This window comes from Atheta coriaria, unplaced genomic scaffold (assembly GCF_025399875.1).
Source record: "Atheta coriaria isolate IRGN ID8LTWV9N9 unplaced genomic scaffold, Caltech_Dcor_3.1 hic_scaffold_6_pilon, whole genome shotgun sequence".
Classification (NCBI taxonomy): Eukaryota; Metazoa; Arthropoda; class Insecta; order Coleoptera; family Staphylinidae; genus Dalotia; species Dalotia coriaria.
In genome coordinates, this window is record NW_027045448.1 from 6,537,088 (window position 1) to 6,557,799 (window position 20,712).

The 20,712-nt window shown below is 38.7% G+C and overlaps 1 protein-coding gene across 2 annotated transcripts; it reads left to right on the top strand.

The window, feature by feature from the left end:
- Window positions 1-424: 424 nt before the first annotated feature.
- Window positions 425-20,565, top strand: LOC135795043 (ecdysone-induced protein 78C-like). Of its 2 annotated transcripts, XM_065306594.1 has the most exons (7): window positions 425-651; window positions 1,629-1,714; window positions 16,718-16,842; window positions 17,129-17,270; window positions 17,334-17,854; window positions 17,916-18,095; window positions 18,174-20,565. In XM_065306594.1, the coding sequence occupies exons 1-7, from the start codon at window positions 590-592 to the stop codon at window positions 18,363-18,365; spliced, it is 1,308 nt and encodes a 435-aa protein (XP_065162666.1). In that variant the 5' UTR covers window positions 425-589; the 3' UTR covers window positions 18,366-20,565. The 2 variants fall into 2 exon arrangements, with proteins under 2 accessions (XP_065162666.1, XP_065162665.1); XM_065306593.1 differs by lacking the exons at window positions 425-651; window positions 1,629-1,714 and adding an exon at window positions 9,048-9,704.
- The last annotated feature ends 147 nt before the right edge of the window (window positions 20,566-20,712 follow it).

Sequence of the window (20,712 nt, forward strand, 5' to 3'; positions counted from 1 at the left end):
TGTTTGTGTCCGTTGTGATAAATGGTAAGATATTCTTTATTTTTACTCGCCTTAGACTATAAAACCAAAGATATGTTTAAGTATCTATTATTTAATTACAATTATGGTAATTTATTTAATGAAAATAATGGTTGCGGCGTTTAATTATACGGGAAAGTCGCGATTAGCGTAATTGGGACAATAAATCGCACGCTGGAAAGTGTGTTTGTATGTTAGAAAACATTGTCGGCGACTGGCACAAAACGCAAGTGCACCCCGCCGGTGGTGGCGGCGGCGGCATGCGCAGATAATCGCGGCCGCCTGAGGAATATCGAATAGCGCGCGCAGCGGGGCCAGCTGCAGCCGAAGCAGTGTCCCGACGACGACGGCGGCTAGGGGCTCTTGCGTACCACCCGCGCACGTTTTGGACCGCTTCGCCGGCGGCAATTAATATTTTTTTACTAACGCGGACGCGATGCCTCGTACCGGGCACGCACGCACGGGTCGATAATTGCACCCCGGCTGCAATCGGGTGGAGTGATGACTTATAAATAAATAAACAACATGGCGCTGGTGATAATATGATATTTGCAATATCGTCCGGTTTATCATGGAGCCAACCAGCTCCACGCCGAGTCCAGAGACTAGCGTTGCGGATTCCACGTATTCAAGGTAACAACAACAACACAACAAAAACGCACTCACAAAATGATAAAATTATAAACACGACAGTATTTATTTTCGATGTTGTGTTGTTTAGTGTGTAAAATCAGTAAAATGATAATAAGGAAATGTATCTACATTCGTTGCATTGGCGTGTCCTTGAAGCGCGAGCTGACGGCTAACGCGTTTGTTTTGTTTCGGCGATTCGCTGATTGAAAAATCAATGCGGTTTTAAACGACGGAGACTCACACACAACACGAAATGGTAAAACATTGATAAAACCGGCGAAAGATTTCCCGCTGCTTTTCCGGCGTCGGCCTTCGACGTGCACACACTTGGGTTATTATTTAATCGGGCGATGTTCGAGCGCGTAAAGAGCCCTCAAGGGCATTGCAATGAGTGACCTAATTTCCCATAATGGATCCTACCATCCCTCCAATGACACGCACCGACATAGTAATAACACCTAGTAATAACCCAACAATTTTCATAAATCTGCATTTTCTTTTTCATTAACATAAAAAATATCTCGTCTTATTGTATTGATTTTTATTTACAAGGAAATGCAATTGATTTTTTTTTGTTTCTTGTTTATTCTCTCACGGCAAATTACAGTTTTGTTTGGTTTTGTTTCTAACATGATTTAGTCGTAAGTGATTATAAATTTTTAATTGCATTCCAGCGTTGATAAATCTTGCTCACTTTGAATGTTTTTATATGGCTTATTAAGTCGCGTTCCACGGTAGTGGCGCATTAATGAACGCATTATATCGCTATTTTATGTGTTGTAAGAATTTCTACTTGGTTGATCTTCACTTTTATCGGGAATTTTTCTGCCTAATTCGTCAATTAACTCAAATATTATTGCGCAATGCGTGTGAGTGTGTGTTTATATATATTATATAGGCTAGTCGTGGCGTGGAGTGATGATACTTTGTTGAAATTGTTCAATTTGTGTAATTTTTATTTCTTGCTGTGTTTGCAGCGGCAGCGTGAAGCAAGAGCCCGGCTCGAATCCAGCCAGTCCCCTCGAGGCGTCCAGTCCGACGGCCGCGGCGCTGCGATCTCGCGGTATGTTAATTAAATTTAAATATTCATGTGCCTGTTACGCAATACGGCGGGCGCGGAGGACCGAAGCGCATCCGCCCATTCCGCCCAGCAATGTTGTTGTTGCTGATGTCTCTTCGCAGCGAAAACATTCGAATGCATCTCGATTTTTGTTTCTCTCGCGTGTGATCCGAATATATATACTTACAGGCAGTAACGTAAAAATTTACGACTTTTCAAAAAATCCAAATTTTACCAAATAAATGTTTAGGAAAAATGCATGCGAGAGAGTTAAATAACCGTGCAGCTCGGTTTACATAATGTTATGTAAGCAATGCAACGCAATGCAATATATACAAGGTGTGGCAGATTATAATATAAATTATTGCGAGTTACGAGGCGTAATGCACTTTATGGTATCACACCATGTTGGAGACGAAGGAAAAGTTAGACTTGCACAGATAAATAACGAATTTCTCTTCTACCTTCGCTGCTGCTGCTGCTGCTTGCTGCCGCGCGCCAACTATGTGCATTGTGCGCATTAGCCGCGCTCGTTATTTAATTCGAGATTTCGATTTAAATAATGTTGCCGGCGGTCGGGTATTTTTTCCGGGTAATTTATTGGAAAATTCAGCCCGTTTGGATAGATAAATTCTCGCCGGTGAATACGCTGCATAACAACGGCCGCAATGGCTTTAATAGCAGTGTAGATAAAGTTTAGAGCGCCTGCTTAGTTGCTAAAGTAAATAAAGTAAAGGACCGCGCACCGCGTGTGAGCCATGGCTATGGCTGGCAGCGCCAAATAGGGAATATATTCAGTTATAACAAAACCGAAAACGAGCAGTGCCATAATGCAAACCGCATCGCAGGCACCGACGGCGGCTGCGGCGGGATGGGAGGCAGCAGCCGCAGACGCGGATGCTTTGGCAACCGAACCAACGCCAGATCGATAAATGTGTTGCCTGCTTTCGGAGTGCATAAACGTCGACGTGTTATTATGTTTTCAAATTACTTCTCGTTTTTTATTTTCATGGAAATTATGAGGAAATTAATTAATTAACGTAGAGCATAATACTTGTACAGCTATATAATGCGTATTAAGTTATGAAAACAAAAAATAATATATGACATTTTGAGTTTATGCTATTTTTTCAATAGTTTTGTAGGTTATGAATAAAACTTACGCCATCTCACTGCAAATTTTTGAACTGTTTATTTCCGGCTCGGAAAATTGAATTTTTTAAATGGAATTTTTCTATGAAATGAATTTTCACGAGGGTTTTATTTATTGTCATTGTGCAAGCGTTCGTGTCAGGGAAGCGCGTATCGTTTCGCATACCTACTTCCTATACCCGCACTTCCTCTGCGCGAGATAATTTCTCGCGATTGCGCTGCGCGCTTGGAATGCGCGCACCGCGAGCAGGACGACGTAATCACAATACAAAAGGTAGGCGGTCACTTACCTGCGCGCCGCGCGCATTTCCGACTCGCGGCCGCCGCACAATATCGTACCGTTTTCATATTAAGGTATATCTTTACCTTTATTGCATATTGCGCGTCGCAACAACAAACGCACGAGAATCGTCTGCTTTGTGCAGGCGAGCAGGCGTGCAGGATTACTGCTATTAGGGCACTTTTCTATTCTCTTTTATGAGCAGCCATTCTGCGCGCTGGATAAGTGAAATTAAATACAATGCGAGTGAAAATACATGCGGAATGCATCTATTTTATTCTATTAATGGAAAAATTAATGTTTTGCAATATTTAAAATCAAATAAACTAAAAATAAAATTTATTTATTTTTAGAATTCAATGTAGATTTATATTATGATATTGGATATTTTTATTTTTGTAACCTGGGAATCGAATTTCAATTCCCAATTCCGTTCGCTTTTATTTCGCGTGATAATACGCGATTAAAACAACTTGCGTACGCGTTCGTCATCCGTCCGGATGGCCGGACACACACACCGCACCAGTCCGGCGAGTTTTTTTTTTTCGATCAAACTTTTTATTCGTTGTCTTCTCATACGACCATCCGTGCGTCCACTTCACGTCCGACGTGATGCGAGAGCATCACACTCGTATTAATTACCTACCACTTCGAGCCTGTGTGCTTTTGTGCTTGTGTATTTGTGCACTTGCGTACAATGAAATACGAGTATGTGAATATAACCAATTTCTGAAACGAAATTAATACAATTTGTCTCGATTTAACTTAATTTAACTCCAGTTGATGGTAAATTTTATTGCGCACACACACCATAAACACATTGTATATATTTATATTTTACTATTAGCCTATTATGGTAAGAATAATTTGAGATAGGATGGCATGACTCCTCCGAATAGATTTATAGACCGGAGTATAATAAAGATAGACAGAGCGTCGATACACACGGATTATGTTCCTTAATAATCTCCTTCGAGAGAGCCACGACGCGCGATTTGGCTATACATAAATAAAAAAACCACCTGAAGTTCGAAAAAAATCCACACAGATTTCGCAATCAATTGATGTTGTTTTCTCATGGGCATAATTTACGACCGCGCTGCCAAACGCTCATAATGGCTTTGAAATTTCAAAAATAAATCGTAACGGTACATCCTCGATGGATGTCCGGCGGTAATTTAAACCGAATCAACACTTGTGCTCCGCGGCTTTAATTATTTGGTTGAAATAATAAGCGACTTATTGAGAATTGAGAGTTGTGATGTGTTTTTTCTTATTAATGACTGTAATTATTAAACGTGTTGAAACGTAACTTATCTTTAAATCACTTTTTAGTCGTGCAGTCACGTTTTATAAATGTGCAACACCTTTTTTTTATCAATCTCATTAATTATTACGTTTTATTAGTTAAGGGGTTAATTTTTTAATGTAAAAATGTATAAACTTTTAATGGAGAATTAATTTTTTGCATCAGTGCGCGTGTCTAAAAGTCAAATTTTACACACTTAATATTCAATATTCTATACTTTGTGCATCGCGTGTGCGTGATTCTCTTTTTGTGAGCGGCTGCTGCGGTGGCTGCTCGCAGCGCGCCGCCGAAGGTGAACAACCTCGGTTATTCCTCCTGCAGCCTGCAGGCCCAACATCATGCCATGAAAACTATCCAGGTAGTACAAAAGTACAAATACAAGTACGACTTACCCACACAACCAATTTAAATTAAGCTCGATATTCAATTAAATCCGTCATTGAAAAATTTCCAGGGGATGCAAAAATCGCAATGAATGTTTAACAAGTGATTGTGCATTGTGTGAATATGGTTGGTGTGATTGTGACTCTCGTGGTGCATAATGCCAGATTCATCTCCGTGGAACGTCTACGGCGAATGGAAGTTATTAATTCGTTTCTCAGTAAATAACTGTTAAAATATCATCGGCGATCGTGCGACGGAGCGCTCCTTGCGCTCGGAATGGACCGCACTCCTTCGGCTCCGATTTTAATGGCGCTTAATTGAATGAAAGCCTGGACGCTCGGCATCTCGAGACACGCGGCGCGCTAATGATCGTTATTATACGGCCGCTTTGCGAGGCGCGGCTGCAGATTTGGTGGAAGTGTGTGCACTTCTTAAATTCTTAACAATTGCGATACCAATGTGCGCAATTCGTGCATTGTGCGCACGCACAAAAAGCCGGCGAGTGAATTTCGGTTTCATTGTGCGATGATACATTTTATTGCGTTTAATTTCGGGTCAATAAAACTTTCGGTTTGATTATGTGAAAAATACATAACCTTTGAGTATTTGCTTTAAAGTCTAGGTTATGTCACGATATGCACTATTTTATGAGCTTTTGTCGAACAGACGGCGATAACTCTTCCGGTCGTGTTGTTTCGCGCACGCATAGCCAACAAACGCACGAGCTACGATGACATTGCGACAATAAACGATGGCAGTGAAACGAGATGGCAATGAAATGCATATAAACATGTTACATGTTATATTGCGTACACGTGCAGCATGGTGGCATAAACTAAGTGACACAGAAATAATTTCATTTTATTATTTATTTTTTTTTTAATAAAAATTGCAGTTTTACTTTTTTTGTAAAAATTCTCATTTTAAATTTATTTTGTTTATATAACAATAATAAGTTAATTTTTTCTTATCAGGACATGCTCGAGCAAAAAGTTCAAGAATCGACGTACATTGCGCTTTTGTGCAGCATGCACAAAATGATTAATGACTCATTCATTCAACGCTTTGCTCGCCGCTCGGCTCGAATAAATATAGCGCGCAAAAATCGTTAAAATTCGCCGGGATTAGCTTTAAATAGCCGCCGACCGTTCATAAATAGATATCACTCAAAATAAACTAATAGAATCTATTCAATTAAAACCGATGATAAAAAAAAATTAATGACTTATTTAACTTTTTTTTTTTCGTACGAAACAAAAATGGCTATTTAAAACTCAAACTTGTTTTAAAAAGTCTTCAAAATGCCATGAATGGTTGAAACGTGACTATACGAAAGTAAATTGGGTTTATCTCTCATGGAGAATCATGCATTCTTCTGAGAGACGCAATTATTTAACTTTACATTAACAACAGTTTTACACATTATTTTGTTAATGCGCATGCGTAAAACTTTGATTTTAAACACTAAATATACAATGCGTAATGAAATTGATTGGAGAATGTTGATGTTTAGATTCGCATTGTTTCAGTGCACCGTAGAGATTCTCGTTTGCCAACATTAATCAATGTTGGCGCTGTGCGGTATTGTGTTGACGCATTGTTATAATTATCATGTTGCATCCCGCCTAATCCTTTCGCCAACAATGCCTGGAAATTCAGGCATCGCCCATTCGCTAATTCCAGGGCGGGCGCGCGCTGCATTCTCAGCGTCTATGACATAATTTCACATGTTCGCGCACCCAGCATCCCAACCGGGATCCCGAGAGGAGAACTCGTTCCGATGTGTTCCACTGTCGGCGTCTTCAAGACAATGCGCGCAAACAGGTTAAAGGGGTTGTAATGTTGTATTGTGCGCTGCGCGCTGCACAATGCGCGCCGCCTCTTTATCGATATGAATGCGCGGCATGCGAGCAACATTATCGCGTCCGTGTCCATCTCTCTGGTGGTGCACGTGTGCAGCAATCTCTCGGTGCGTGCGGTACCTTAATTCTGCAGACGACTCTTCAAGGGGGCCTATCGATAAGCATCATCCCGAATGCGCAAGAATTTTACATGTAAAATGCGGCATATACGCGTATAAACAAAGATATATCTTCGACTCTCTGTGTATGTACCTATCAGTGTGGATGGATATAGGTGGTGCGCCTATATATGAGAATGGCAACCGGTTCGTTTCGTGCGCGAAGAGGAGTCGAAGGAGCCGCGCCGAGCAAAAGCACCGGCGAAGGTTCATTCACACGCGCGATCGGTTCTTCGGCGCAGCCTCTCCTCATCATCTCCGAAGACGTGTCTCTTTGCTTGCGTTATGGTTAGACTGAATTCATGAATTTATGTTTTCAGTGTTTACACTATCAATTCCCGTCTTTTTTCGTCTTTCTTTCTTTAAATACACTGTGAAACATGTGTAAATATTTGTTACCGTAGAAGTAGCAACTACTCGGACCAGTTGGTAGCTTTCTTGGTGCTGGCGATGGTAAAATGTGTATATGATTATGATTGTTGTGGGCTTGAGGTGGTAGATTTGTTTACGTCGTATTTTATTGATTTTTTTCTGTTCACTCCTTCGGTTTTGTTTGAATCGTACGTAAGCCGTTGTGCGCTTGCATAATTTATGCGTGTCTTTAGCGGCGCGGCGATTTGTTAACAGCGCATAACAGCGCCAGCACCAAACGGGCGCACAATGTAAGTTGTTGCTTGTAACACTTTATTTACTGTGTCGGCCGGGACACTTTCGTGTATCTTTTCCGCGCGCTCACAATCGATAAAATAGATTAAAATCGTATTAAGCGGTGCGCGGATTGAGCGACGTGTGTCGTGGACATCTTGTCGTTTTTGATGTAATGCGTATTAAATGGGATTTTAATGAAAACAGATTAAAAATTCAGATCGTTATCATTAACACTTTACAATCGGGTGTTGTGTTTACATCTTTCAAATGAAAAAAACGATGTTTACTGATTTTGCGGATGAATTTTATGAAAACATTTGTGATAAGTGTTTTTGATTGAAATTAACCTCCAATAAAATCCATCAATTTCAGCATAAATTTGCCATGATGAATGATGATACTGTGGGAACAAATGCGAAACAAAGCACGGATTGTATCGCGCACCAGACGATTTTTTGCAAATTAATGTTGCGCTGTATGGCGAATGTGTGCGCGCGGATGAGAGCGACAATACATAATTAATCGATGCGGGTGATGCGCGCCGCGCCATGTTTGATTGATCGTCGCGAGTCGCCGGCGTGCGCCGTCAACTGAGATAAATGGCAAATGCTAATTCAGTGCGTTTTGCCCGAAAGCACAAATCATATCATTTCAGATCAAAACATCTGATTTTTCACCGTTCACATAAAAGTGTCCCTGGTCATAGTGTTTCATAGTTTGATTATTGCCGGCCGGACAGTGTACATTGTGACATCTTTGTTCGCATTGTGCGCGCCGCATAAAACAACAATGCGCGTAAAAAATGAACCCCAGGCGAGCGACGAACGCAATAAAGCCAGCGAATAAAAGATAGAAACCTAATCCGCAATGTACCATCGATTGTTCTCCTCGTGCGCGCTTGGTGCCCTTTGTTCTTTTGTCGCCGGATGAAAATAGGTAAAGGTACAGCCGGGGCCCCAAGTCGAAAGAAAACCAAACAAAAAACGAGTTAAAAAAAGGGGGAAGAACCGAGTGAGATTTGCATGCGAATTTCGGTCCGGGCTTCCCGATTTCCATTTCTTCACTTTTGCGAAAAGCAGTGCTAGTACCACTGGTAGAAAACACGATATCTATGCCGAAGGAAGAAATGAAAAGCAAGCACCAAGAAGTACGAAGTAAAAGAAGCAAGGAAGCCAATATGTTGCATGCGGAGTGCAGACTAAATTCAAAATGAAAAAAATGAGATCATATATTACCGTGGTCAGGGTGTTTCGCAATGAAAATATTTAGTTATTGGCGGTTTTGATGACGTCACGCTGTGTAAATATTGGTTTTTGTTGTTATGATGACACCCGGTAGATCAGGTGCTCGCGCGTTTGTGTACGCCGATGAAGTAAGTGCGCGATGAAGATTGTACAGGGGCATTGAACTTGGGGAGATGCCGGTAGCATGGTGGCAGAGCATCGCGCTGCGCTGCTGCTCCCTTCCTCGCTCTCTTCGGCCGGCGGCGCGCCGCTGCTGCTTACCTGTGCGCCGCTGAGGCGCGAGAGAGTCGCCGTGTCTCCGAGAGTGTGTGGCATCGCTTCGGTCCGCGTGCGCGCCGCGAGATTATTCAATCGCGTCCTCGGCGTCGTCGTCGGCGTCGATGTGCCTTGTGTGTCTTAACAAACAACAACAACAACAACAACATCAACACCCACGTGGCGATGTTTTAAAAATTAATTAATTAATTAACAGTGTCCACACACGATCTATCATGGATTATACTAAAAAGCGTGCGCAGTTCGTCGTGGTCGAAGAATAAGTCTGAATCGTTGTGTTGTTGAAAATTGATAAGGCTATTGATAATACTACACACAAATACGTACGATGAACGTGTTCAAAATAGAGCCCGCGATGACGGGCACGCTCGGCGGTTGTCCGGCGCCGTCCCCAGACAAGTTGTCGCCGGACGTGTCCTTCGACGCCGGTTCGGAGTTTAATCTGAGCTTCTTCGACACGCCGGAGGACAGCAGCACGCAGGGATTCAGCGATCCGGGCTCGGTGGGCTCGACGTCTGCGGCGGGATCGCCGCCACCGCCGCCGAATGCCTTGCTGCATATGCCGCCGCAGACGGCGAGCGCCGCCGCCAGTCCGAGCGCTTCGTCGGCTGGTAGTAGTCCGATTGTACTCTCGCCGCCGGCCACCGGCACCGCCAACAACAATGTCGTTATCAAGCAAGGTAACCACCAAAGTTACATCACTCGGTGTTTTGGTTTTTATTTTCTTTTTCTTTGCAATATATGAATTACAGCGTGACTTGAGCATTAAGAGTTAAAAATAAGAGGATTAATTACGGCACGCAGCGGCGTCGTATTAACTAATTAATAAAATTTGAGCGGCATGCGGTGCGAGCGCTTTAATTACTTCGGCTGCGATTTTTCAGGGCATTGTTATGCGCCATAGTGAATCTGATACGTTATGCTACTTGAACAACAGTATTTATGAAAACACAATTAATTTTAATGAAAACGAAACTTTGAAAATGAAATTGACGTGTTTTAAGTAATAATTCGTATTTTTCTATTGCCGAAAATTAAATTAAGTGAACAAATACTCATGTACGACAAATTTGATATTTATTATCATAATAACTCTGAAAGTTATCAAGTTAAACAATTGATAAATGTTTTGAGACTTATTTCTGAATCGCGCCAATTGTTGGCATTAAAATTGCACAACTTTGTGACTTTGTAACTCTTACAATTCATTTCTTATAAAGTTGATGAAAGTATCGTTGGAAAGAAAATTTTCTGTAGAGTTAATTAATATGAAAAGAAAATACGAAAGTTTTCTTTAGATGCGCGTGGATTTTATTGTTAAAGTAATAGTTTTAGTCTTTAATTAATTACTTGAAAACTAATTATGCTAAAAGTATGATTCTTGCAAAAATAGATTATGCAGTAAATTCTACGTCTAACAGCTTAAAGTTTTTGTTTATCTTACAATTGAATCAAAAGTTATGAACAATCAAAGTTTAACTTTGGTAATATTTATAAAACCGATTCTCTTATTAGATTTTAAATAGTTAACAATAAAATATTTGCATATTTAGATTCAGAATTTAATATTCTATTATTTTATAAACAAATCATTACAACAAATTAATTGATTTGCTATTAATTAATTACAAACAAGAATACTTAAAGAAAATACTTCTAATTATTGAATTTTTACAGTTTTTCTTTCAAATTTTACTAAAAACACGCGAATAATTAATTTACACACTCTGTAGGGTGAAAATAACAAAACAAAGTAAGTTATCTGCGCGTATGACAAAAATAGCGAAAAGGTCAATAAACACATACGACGCGCGCATGCATATAATATACACGCGAGTTATAATATGTGGCGAATAAAATTAGCGAGCAGCGCACAGTGCGCAATCCGCGAGTAAAGACTAACAACCATTAAGTCGCTAGTCGTTGGTCGCTTACGCACCAACTCTTCGCACGTTTACGCGCGTCTATTCATAAACGCGTTTTTATTCAAACCGCCAGGACTTGTAACTTTATTACCGCAGCCATAACTTTACGCTCCGCGCTTGCGCACAGCCACACATCACATATACATCCAGTTGTAGGTAATTAATTTATCTGCTAATCACGTTAATGCTTATCTGATCTCTTGTGCGAAAAGCATACTTATGTTTAATTACACCAAAACAGACAAAAAAATATTATTTGCAATGTTGCAATGTTGGCATTTATGATATTTGATTATTTTCATTCATCCAGCGTGAAAAATCTTTGTTAATTTACAGCTTAGGCATAAATATTTATTTTATATGATTAGATATTTACATGTGATTGTAATGTAATTTGTTTTGTGCATTTTTGACGTTCGTGGTTTTCAATAGCGAAGTTCGTGCAGACCGTTGAAGAATGCACATTGTAATTTCCAAATTATGCGATTATGCGTGGCGCATAATTAGCGTGCGAATGCTGAGTGCATCGCCGGCGCACGATCGAGGCGCAGTTTGCGCGCGGCGATGCACCGTTACGATTTTATTATTCGTGGCGGTGTGCCGTCAGCTCAAAACACACAAGACATCAAACGGCATTAATAACTAATTAACAATACATTGCAATTTGCGATTTGCGATTAAGTTAGGTTAGTGCGGTGACGTCAGGCTGCACACACGTCTTGCGTGCGCGCGCATCTTAATTCTTTTAATGCGGTGTAAAGCGTTTTTGTTTTCTTCGCGTGTCGATGTTTCACCGATGAGCCTTTCGAGTGTAGGCACTTCATTGAATTAAACATCTAATTACAGCCTTTCAGCGTCTTTCGATGAATGTGTAATCGGGTGATAATGTTACTCGACGTTAGACAACCACATGTTGGATCAACTTTCACCTGTTACAACATTTGGATTTTTTTATGTTTTGATTATTGCCTACGATTAATTTATTCTCTGAAAATTGAAAAAAAAAATTGATTTTTTTAATTTTTTTAGGCTCTGATTTAACCTCAAAACATATTTTTTTGTAAATTGAAAAAAAAATATTAATAAATCTTAATGTAATTATCCTGCTGTAATAACAAACTGTTACAATTGATGAGAGTTTACCTTATAATTGCTTTATTAATGTTTTTTGGAAGATAACTGTTTGCTAATTTGATATTTCGCCGATTTAACAGTTAAACACGCAGGCATTTGCGAACCCTCCAGAGTTGAATGCTTGATTAACGCATTAATTAGCGATTTCCTGTTTTGCGCACGCTAATAAATAACCGAAGATACCTCGCGCAGTGTGAGTGAATTACAAATGAGTGAAACACGAAGAAGAACAAACTTTATTTCTCGAACCTAACGTAATATATTGAAACTTGCGGTTATTTATTCAGTAGCCATGTTGAAAGTGTTGGAACTTATATGTGTCGCCTGTTTTATGCACTTTTCATACGCGATAAAGTTTCCAACCGCGTGAAAAGCGTCCGAATCGTGTTGGGTAAACTGTAGGCTGCGCGCATTATTATTTTATCTTCTGGCGATCGAATTGCGGCCGTTTCTAGCGTTTTGTTACGTTCGTATACAGATAAAGTGGAAAAGCGTATAAGTAAATAACTAAAGTGTTGTGTGCGGAGACGTAAAGTTAAAGTGTTAAGTAAAGGGAGAAATGCGAGCGCGCCTTTTATGCGACTAGTGTACACAGTATGCATAAAACGATATAACCATAAAATATTTGCGCTTTTACTTCCTACTTACTGAAAAACGTTGAAAGATATTTGAAACACTTTGTATAGATTTGACATATATGCTTCGATTGCTTACAGTAATACAAGCAATTTCATTTCGCTTCGATTTCGATTTCAATGCAGTATCGAAAGCTCTCGATGCTCGCTGAACCGACGCGAAGCGAAGAAAATGAGAAAACTGCGCGCGCGGAGAAAGATTACGATTGCGTAATTGATAATTAAACGCTCACTGTGCAAGCGCGCAGACATTTGTTTCTTCTCGTTTCTCACATTCGCTAGCCGCCTAGTTGAATCATGTAGTGAACGATGTTCGCAACGAAAGATGAAAAATTGTAGTTATCGCAACGATTGCAGCGGTAACTAAACTTTGAAAGTAATACGCCGGGTTTTTGTTGTTTAAAGTGCGCCGGTGCATTTTTTCGAAATTGGAAAACTTAATGTATTATGCTAGTGTTATGTAAATGTTCATTAAAATTTTGTAGAACGCGTATTATCTAAGCGCCCTGAGAGTTAACAAGTAAATAGTAGTTATAAATTAGTTATTTATGAACGAATGCATTAATGTTGCATTTTTATGACGGGTAGTTATTGAAGTAGAACATATTTTATTGCAATTTTAATGCAGATGAATTTTTTAGTTTGTAAATTCCAGCGGATTCTTATAATTTTACTTTGGGCGTTAAAATATATAGCTATTTCTATATAAAACAAAGTACGGTTAGTTACAATATTTATAATTCAAGAATGGCTGGACAGATTTTGATGATCTATGATTTTTTGGATTTCTTTCTGTCTTCAAGAGCGTTAAATAATGGATGAAAATTAGTATAGGGATTCAATCATAGTTTTAGCTAAATAATTCAATTCCAGATGGCTTTAAAATGCATTATTAGCATTTTTAAATTCTTTAACATAAAATTGCAAATTTTATAAATGAAATTAATAAATTAATTAATGTTTTATTAAAAACTACGAGACCGAAGTCACGTACAAAAGCTAGTTTTACTGCAGGTTCACTTATCTTAAATCTTCAAGCCATGAAAACTCCAATTTTAAGCGGATGTAAAGCGAGCTAATTGAATGAAAAATTTTAACATATAAACGACCAAACGACAGTCTTACTATGAATGTGAATGTGACGTGATGCAGCCGTAGTAATAAATTAACGTATCTATAAAGCAGTATCAAACGACGATATCGGAGGGAAAGATGGAATTGAATAGCTGATAGATTTTCGTTATTTTATTTTTTTATTTCGTCCGCTTCTTTTTCCGTGCGTGCGCTGGGCAATGGATGTGCTGTGTGTGTAAATGTATGGAGCTATGGAACAGGTTTTTAACGAAATTCCGCCTCGAGCAGAGGCGATTCCGAATGGGGCAATGAACCATCCGAAACATCCGAAAGCAATGAAAAGATACGAAAACGATCTTTGTGTGTTCTTCATCCAGTTGTATTCTATAGCTTTTCACAATCAGCGTGTAATTTTTCCTTTTAATTCGTCCAATTATGATTCCGGCAAGTTTTAGGGATTTTTTTTAGTGTAGTTTTTGTTTCTGTTGTGGCAGCACAGCCTTTATATTAAATCTAACATTTTAAAAATGAAAAGTATGCAACTTTTATGTATGCACACAAGTAATATTATATTGCAATGTGTGGTAATATGTAATTGACAGCGCAATCTGTGATATTACGAGTATGATGCATTCAATGAAAGTATTCACTTCACTCAGCGAGGAAAGTATGAACTATCGCTTCGATTTGCGCATTTCTAATTACGCGACTTTAGACATTAGAGACACACATCGCTAGCGATCACCGATTACATAAATCGCACACACATGTGCAGTTGCATTAAAAACCAGATCACAATATTCACAATCTGATTGTACACACCGTGCAGATTAGCGATTTACATGTACGCGAGAAAAACGAAAAAATCAAATTCGAAAGTAAGTAGAGTATGTCGATGCAAATGCAGGCAAATTTCAACTTTTAAGATAATTGTTTCCTTTTTCATCGCAGTGTATAACGGTGTGTGTATTGCCAACGCACAAATTGTTTAAGCAATTTGAGTGTTATAAGCGATATTATTGGTATGACTGCAAATTCGTTGATTTATGTAACGTGTAATGCGAAATGCGCTAACGAGTAAAATGCACTTTCACAAGATTATAGATGATATGCGTTCGCAATCGGCTGCGTTCGCCTGAACACATGTAGGTATTATACAAATAATTGCATAATAACATAAACTGTGATAAATGCGCAACATTAAAATAAATTTATTTTGAAATAAAAATTAAATTACTAAATTACAACAATATAATTCACATTTAAAGTATAAAATTGTGGTTGTTGAAGTTTACATTTTAAAACTTTTTTATGTTTATAACTCACCGAAATGCCGAAATTTATTATCATGCAAATGAAAGAAAAACAAAAGAAAAGTATAATTATTTAGTATAATTAATCTTAATTTTCTATTTATTCTCCAAATAATTTTTCTTATTGTCCGCACAATTATGAGACGAATTCACAGTAATTTCCTTCAGCACATCCGTAATTAACTAGATTAACTCACTCTGAATCTTAGTCTTAGTCATTTTATTTGTTCTTGTTGTTGTTGTTGTTGTTGAATCTTAGAAAGAAACACACGAAACAATGAGCGAACAAATGGCCGCCCAACGGTTTAATCTTCGTATGTCTGTTGTCTCTGGTTTGTAATTGAAAACTTGCTGCCAGCACAGCGGTGGCACTCAAACGCAAATTGTAATGAAAATTGACAATTAAATTTCGTTTTATTTCCAATGATACACTCAAAGGTTTACAATGTTATTTAATAATAATGAAATGCTATAATTAATTATTTTATTGTGTTTTCCGCGTCGTGCTTTCCATCGCGAAAGAGGAAATAAATTAATCTCGTAATCGCACGGCAGTATGAACGCGAATTATACGCCATTGTGTGCGAAAATTTATGTCTATCATTATACCTCAACGACAACTTGTATAATGCTAGGTTATGATATTATTAATGCACATTTGAGGTTATGTTATATGCAATTGAATTTTCCATGGAAAAATTGCAAAAAAACTTTTAATTCAATTATAATTCGTGTATAATGTATCGAGAATCAAGTGTTCATTGACTTTTTATGGGTGTGTATCGTGTGCGAAGGTGAAGTTCATGTGCTCGTGTTGTAACTCCTGCGAGGCGCTCCTCCTCGCAGCACTCGCAGCAAGGTTGACGACTGACCAGTTTCGCATTATATAATACCACCAGCCGGCATGTTTCCTTTTTTTGCTTTTATTTTTGGCTACATACACGAAGACTAAAGCGAGCTGATTTTATTGCAATGTTTGCTTACTCGCGCACAAATAACGCTTGTTTTTGCAGCGCTGCAACGCCAAATCGAGCGAAATTTCCGCGTATTGTCGCATGGCCTGTGTGTGGACATTTGTTACATCGCTGTTTATCGCGACATTAAATAGCATTAGACAGCATTAAATCGCATTAAAAGATCATTCACACGTCAAAACGTGAACACATGTTCGACTTCGCGAGAGCGATCGTTTGTTAATTGATCGCTGCGGATACCTTTTTTCTATTCCAAATATGTCGACATGTCGCAGAGGTACAGTTGGCGCACGCATTGTACTCGCAGGCGTTTCGCGAACTGCGTGATATTAACATTCTCGGTGTCGTCGTTTTGCTGTTAGTTTGTTACTGTTAGTTCTCGCGAATCGCAATTGCCGCAATGTCGAATGTTTTGGCGACGCTTATGGCATACATATCACTCATTGTCAATCTATAGGATAACGGCACGGGGCAGGCGACAGGCGACATTTGGTGACAGTTGAAATCTTGATCTTAACACTCTTCATCTTAACCTGTATTATTATCTATGCGGAATATACCTATGACGTAACAGGTTAGGTTATGTATTAAAAAAGGTTAAATTGCGTTTTAAAGTTTTGATTTTTGTTTGATTGCAGATCAACATTATGTCGCTGCGGATTCAAACAGCTCGGCGACGACAAAGTCCTTCGTGCCCTGCAAAGTGTGCGGCGACAAGGCGTCGGGCTACCACTACGGCGTTACGTCGTGCGAAGGATGCAAGGTAATCCACGATAATTTCCCCAATCACGCACACTCATATTCGTTGAATGCGTTGCATGCATGGATGCGCCTGTTACTTATATGCAGTATACCTTTCTCTTCGAGACTCCGAGAATAACGGTACCCTCGGTAAAGCCTTTTAAGCACCGTACCCTGCGCCCGGCGTGCCTTTCGAATTGTCGCTGTTTCCATTCGTGGCCATTCTTCGCTTCTTGAAACACATTAATTCCAAACGCATGCCACTAATTACAAAACAAATAAAAGCAAGCTATATTTGTTGTCCGTAGGGTTTTTTTCGACGCAGCATACAGAAGCAGATCGAGTATCGCTGCCTGCGCGATGGCAAATGTCTGGTGATACGTTTGAATAGGAATAGATGTCAATATTGTCGATTTAAGAAATGTCTCGCTGTTGGAATGTCGAGGGATTGTAAGTTTGGCGAAACTTTTATAGACGGAACAAATTTGTGAATGTTTTATTTTATTTCGGCAGCTGTAAGATATGGTAGGGTGCCAAAACGTTCTCGGGAACGCAGCACAGAGGAAGCATCACGCGTTTCCACCACAGATGCGGATCAATCCGATGCGGAAACGAAGCAACTTGCTGTCTACGACGTTATCCTGACTGTGTCGCAGGCGCATCATGCGAACTGCGGTTACACGGAGGAGCACACTCGAAATTTAGTACGAAAACCGCTTGGTGAGATGCCTGCGAGTCCACAGGAGGATATTGCGGATGCGGCCTCTTCGACAGCGGATAGCATTGAGCTGCAGCGTTGTTGGTTGTGGCAGGAATTAGCTGCGAATGTGACGCCGAGCGTGCAGCGCGTGGTAGAATTTGCGAAACGCGTGCCCGGGTTCTGCGATCTGGGTCAGGATGATCAGCTGATACTGATCAAAATCGGATTTTTTGAGATCTGGCTCAGTCATGTCGCGAAACTCACCTCGGGAGCGTCGATGGTTTTCGACGATGGGACAACTGTTAGTCGACAACAGTTGGAAACTATGTATGATGTAAGTTTTAGTTTAAAAAAGTAAGAATTTAAATTTATTGTAATTTATTTTTATTGCTTAGGCTGATTTTGTCACGTCCATTATCCATTTCGCCAGCACATTTAACGCGCTTGCGTTGAACGACACGGAATTGGGATTATTTTCCGCTGTGGTGTTACTCACAGCCGATCGGCCCGGCATCACCGATGTCAAAACGATAGAACATTATCAGGATAAACTTATAGAAGCACTTAAAGTACAGGTAAACATAATCCATAGCTATCTTTTATTGTGGATTGTTTTTACTATAAAATGCCATCGGTTTGTATTTGTATTGTAGGTGGGTCGTAATCATGCAAACGAACCACAACTCTTCTCGAATCTGCTGATAAAACTCCCCGAGCTGCGCAATCTAGGCGCAAAGCACACGGCACACCTGGACTGGTTTCGTCTGAACTGGTCCAAACTGACGCTGCCGCCGCTCTTCGCCGAAATCTTCGACATTCCCAAGTGCGAGGACGACTTGCAGTGAGGAAGCAGCACTGTAGATGTTTATCGGAGGCTTACGTGGGCTTTTGCATCTGTATAATTCCTACACATGCCTCATCTTGCTCAAAAAACTTAGTAACCAATAAGGAAACCTTCATATACAATTATGTAAGCGGTACGCGGTGTAGGATGCAACAAGTACAAGAAAAAAAAGTGGAACCAAACTTATTTCTAGGCGATTATAAGAAACGTGGTGGGAAAACGAGACACGAAGACGTGAAACATTACATTTCATATCACACACACACACATAAAAGTTTGCTAGAAACAAAATGGCGGACAAAATGATAACTTACTTAATATATAACTATATAGTAAGAGAGAGTTCAATTAGATAACAGGGTCGTTAATATGTTAGTTAAGCAATAATTATTGTCGAATCGATGAATTGAAAAGTGAGAAACAAAAAGGTAACAATCTGATCATTAGCAATACTAATCACAAACAAAATGGAGCAATGAATTGAATAATCACAATCATCGCAATTTGTATCAGAATAATAGTCCTATATCACTGTTTAAAATTCATGCTACACAAGAGAAGAATACTATCATTAATTTTACCTTTAATGTGTGTCCAAGACTGTTATCCTGAAAACAGTTGTGATAGAAATATGAAGTAAAATGTATGCAACTCGACATATCAGCGAAGCGAAGAGAAAAAGCGAAAGATGAGAAAAACTGTAAAAATTACTTTAAACCTGTTTTGCAGTCTGCTCCAAAATATATAACATAGATTTCTATCTTGTACATAAGATATAATACTTATTACTTACATGCATAATTACGATTAATTGTTGAGAGATTGTAAAATTTATTTAAATTTCGGTGTGGACTACAACTATCATCACTATATCAGCCATTTTGTTGTTTTTTGAGATCATCGGCAATAAGCGCGACATTCAAAATGTGTTTTACACTAAGGACTAAGATTTTACTAAGATGACTTTACAATGATGATGAATTGCGGAGACGGACGAGAATACGTGAAGTAACAATCATATCCTACATATTTGACGAATGTAAAAAAAAGACAAACGTTTATGGAAGACGTATCATAATATGTATTATTACAATTTAAATTTAACACTAAAACTTAACGTTGCAAATACTGTAAAAGATAACATTGGATGGTTTTTAGAGCGTTTAATATAAAAGGCGTGTGTTACAAGCGTTGGAAATCTCTACGTAGAGTACAAAAGTGATTTTTTATATAGAAGAGAACGAAATCGATATAAATATTGATGATGATGATGATGATCATGATGACAATTATTATTAAATGTTGTTTGAGGCTGTATAGTTTCTTCACCTTTTTGGTGTGCGTTAATCGGTAGCCATTTCAATGTTTAGACGCAGACAATTGAACAAATTTTAAACTATTTGACTGACTGCACTCTGTTTTATCTTTGTTCGGGGCGAAACAAAAGACACTAATGTACTTATTATTTCACGTACTTATACTATGGTAGTTGTTTAGCGCGAATCTTAACTAGTGTGTTATATATATATAATTTGTTATATTTTAAGTTTTTAATTTTAGTTTGACGATTGTGTACATTTAACCTTTCGATTCCGGTGTTCCACTGCCTCTGTCGCATCAAATATTGTAATTATATCCATTGATATAAATATTCGGTATGCCATTTTTTATAAGACGATTATTATTTATTATAAATGTAGTTTAAGCATAATTACTTTAGCAGAACGTGAAAAAGACACTACACATACGACACAGACACAGAAACACACGACATAGAAATTTTAATTATAAATTATGTGCTCATATTTATACAATTAAGTCGCGATGAGGTCTGCGAGGATAAATCTCTATTGATATGATACTATGAATGTTAAATCGTTGTTATTACTCTTGTTTATTCTATTGAATTTTATATATTGATTGTTTACACGCGCACTATTTGCAGTAATCTTTTTTTATTATGTATGTATTTTGATTTATTTAATTTTTTGAGATTATTATTAATACCATGTTTCGTGGAGCGATGCTAAGTTATCGGAATTATTGTGGCAGGACGTTATACTGTAAGAGTTTTAAATATTTTGTATAGTTTTTAGTCGTCGGAGGAACAAAAACGCATTTGTTACAAAAATGATTGATGCATATTGTAAATTATTATCAATATTGATATTATTTTGCAAAAGTAAACAAATTCCTATCAAGTTGATTTAGTTTCAATAGTAAACAATTCTGCGAATTCGTTATATTGATAAGATTTGAACGTTACTATTTGTTCTAAACAACTTTGTTTTGGTGTATGTTTGGTTGCCTAAGTTGAACACTGTTAAATTGGATAAAATAGTGGCGTT

What these genes read in the sequence shown, in the direction of transcription:
- LOC135795043 (XM_065306593.1), top strand. Translation starts at nt 9,353, where the DNA reads ATGAACGTGTTCAAAATAGAGCCCGCGATGACGGGCACGCTCGGCGGT. An exon ending in TGTTGGAATGTCGAGGGATT is followed by an intron (nt 17,271 to 17,333) that starts GTAAGTTTGGCG and finishes TTATTTCGGCAG; the next exon opens with CTGTAAGATATGGTAGGGTG. An exon ending in AGTTGGAAACTATGTATGAT is followed by an intron (nt 17,855 to 17,915) that starts GTAAGTTTTAGT and finishes TTTATTGCTTAG; the next exon opens with GCTGATTTTGTCACGTCCAT.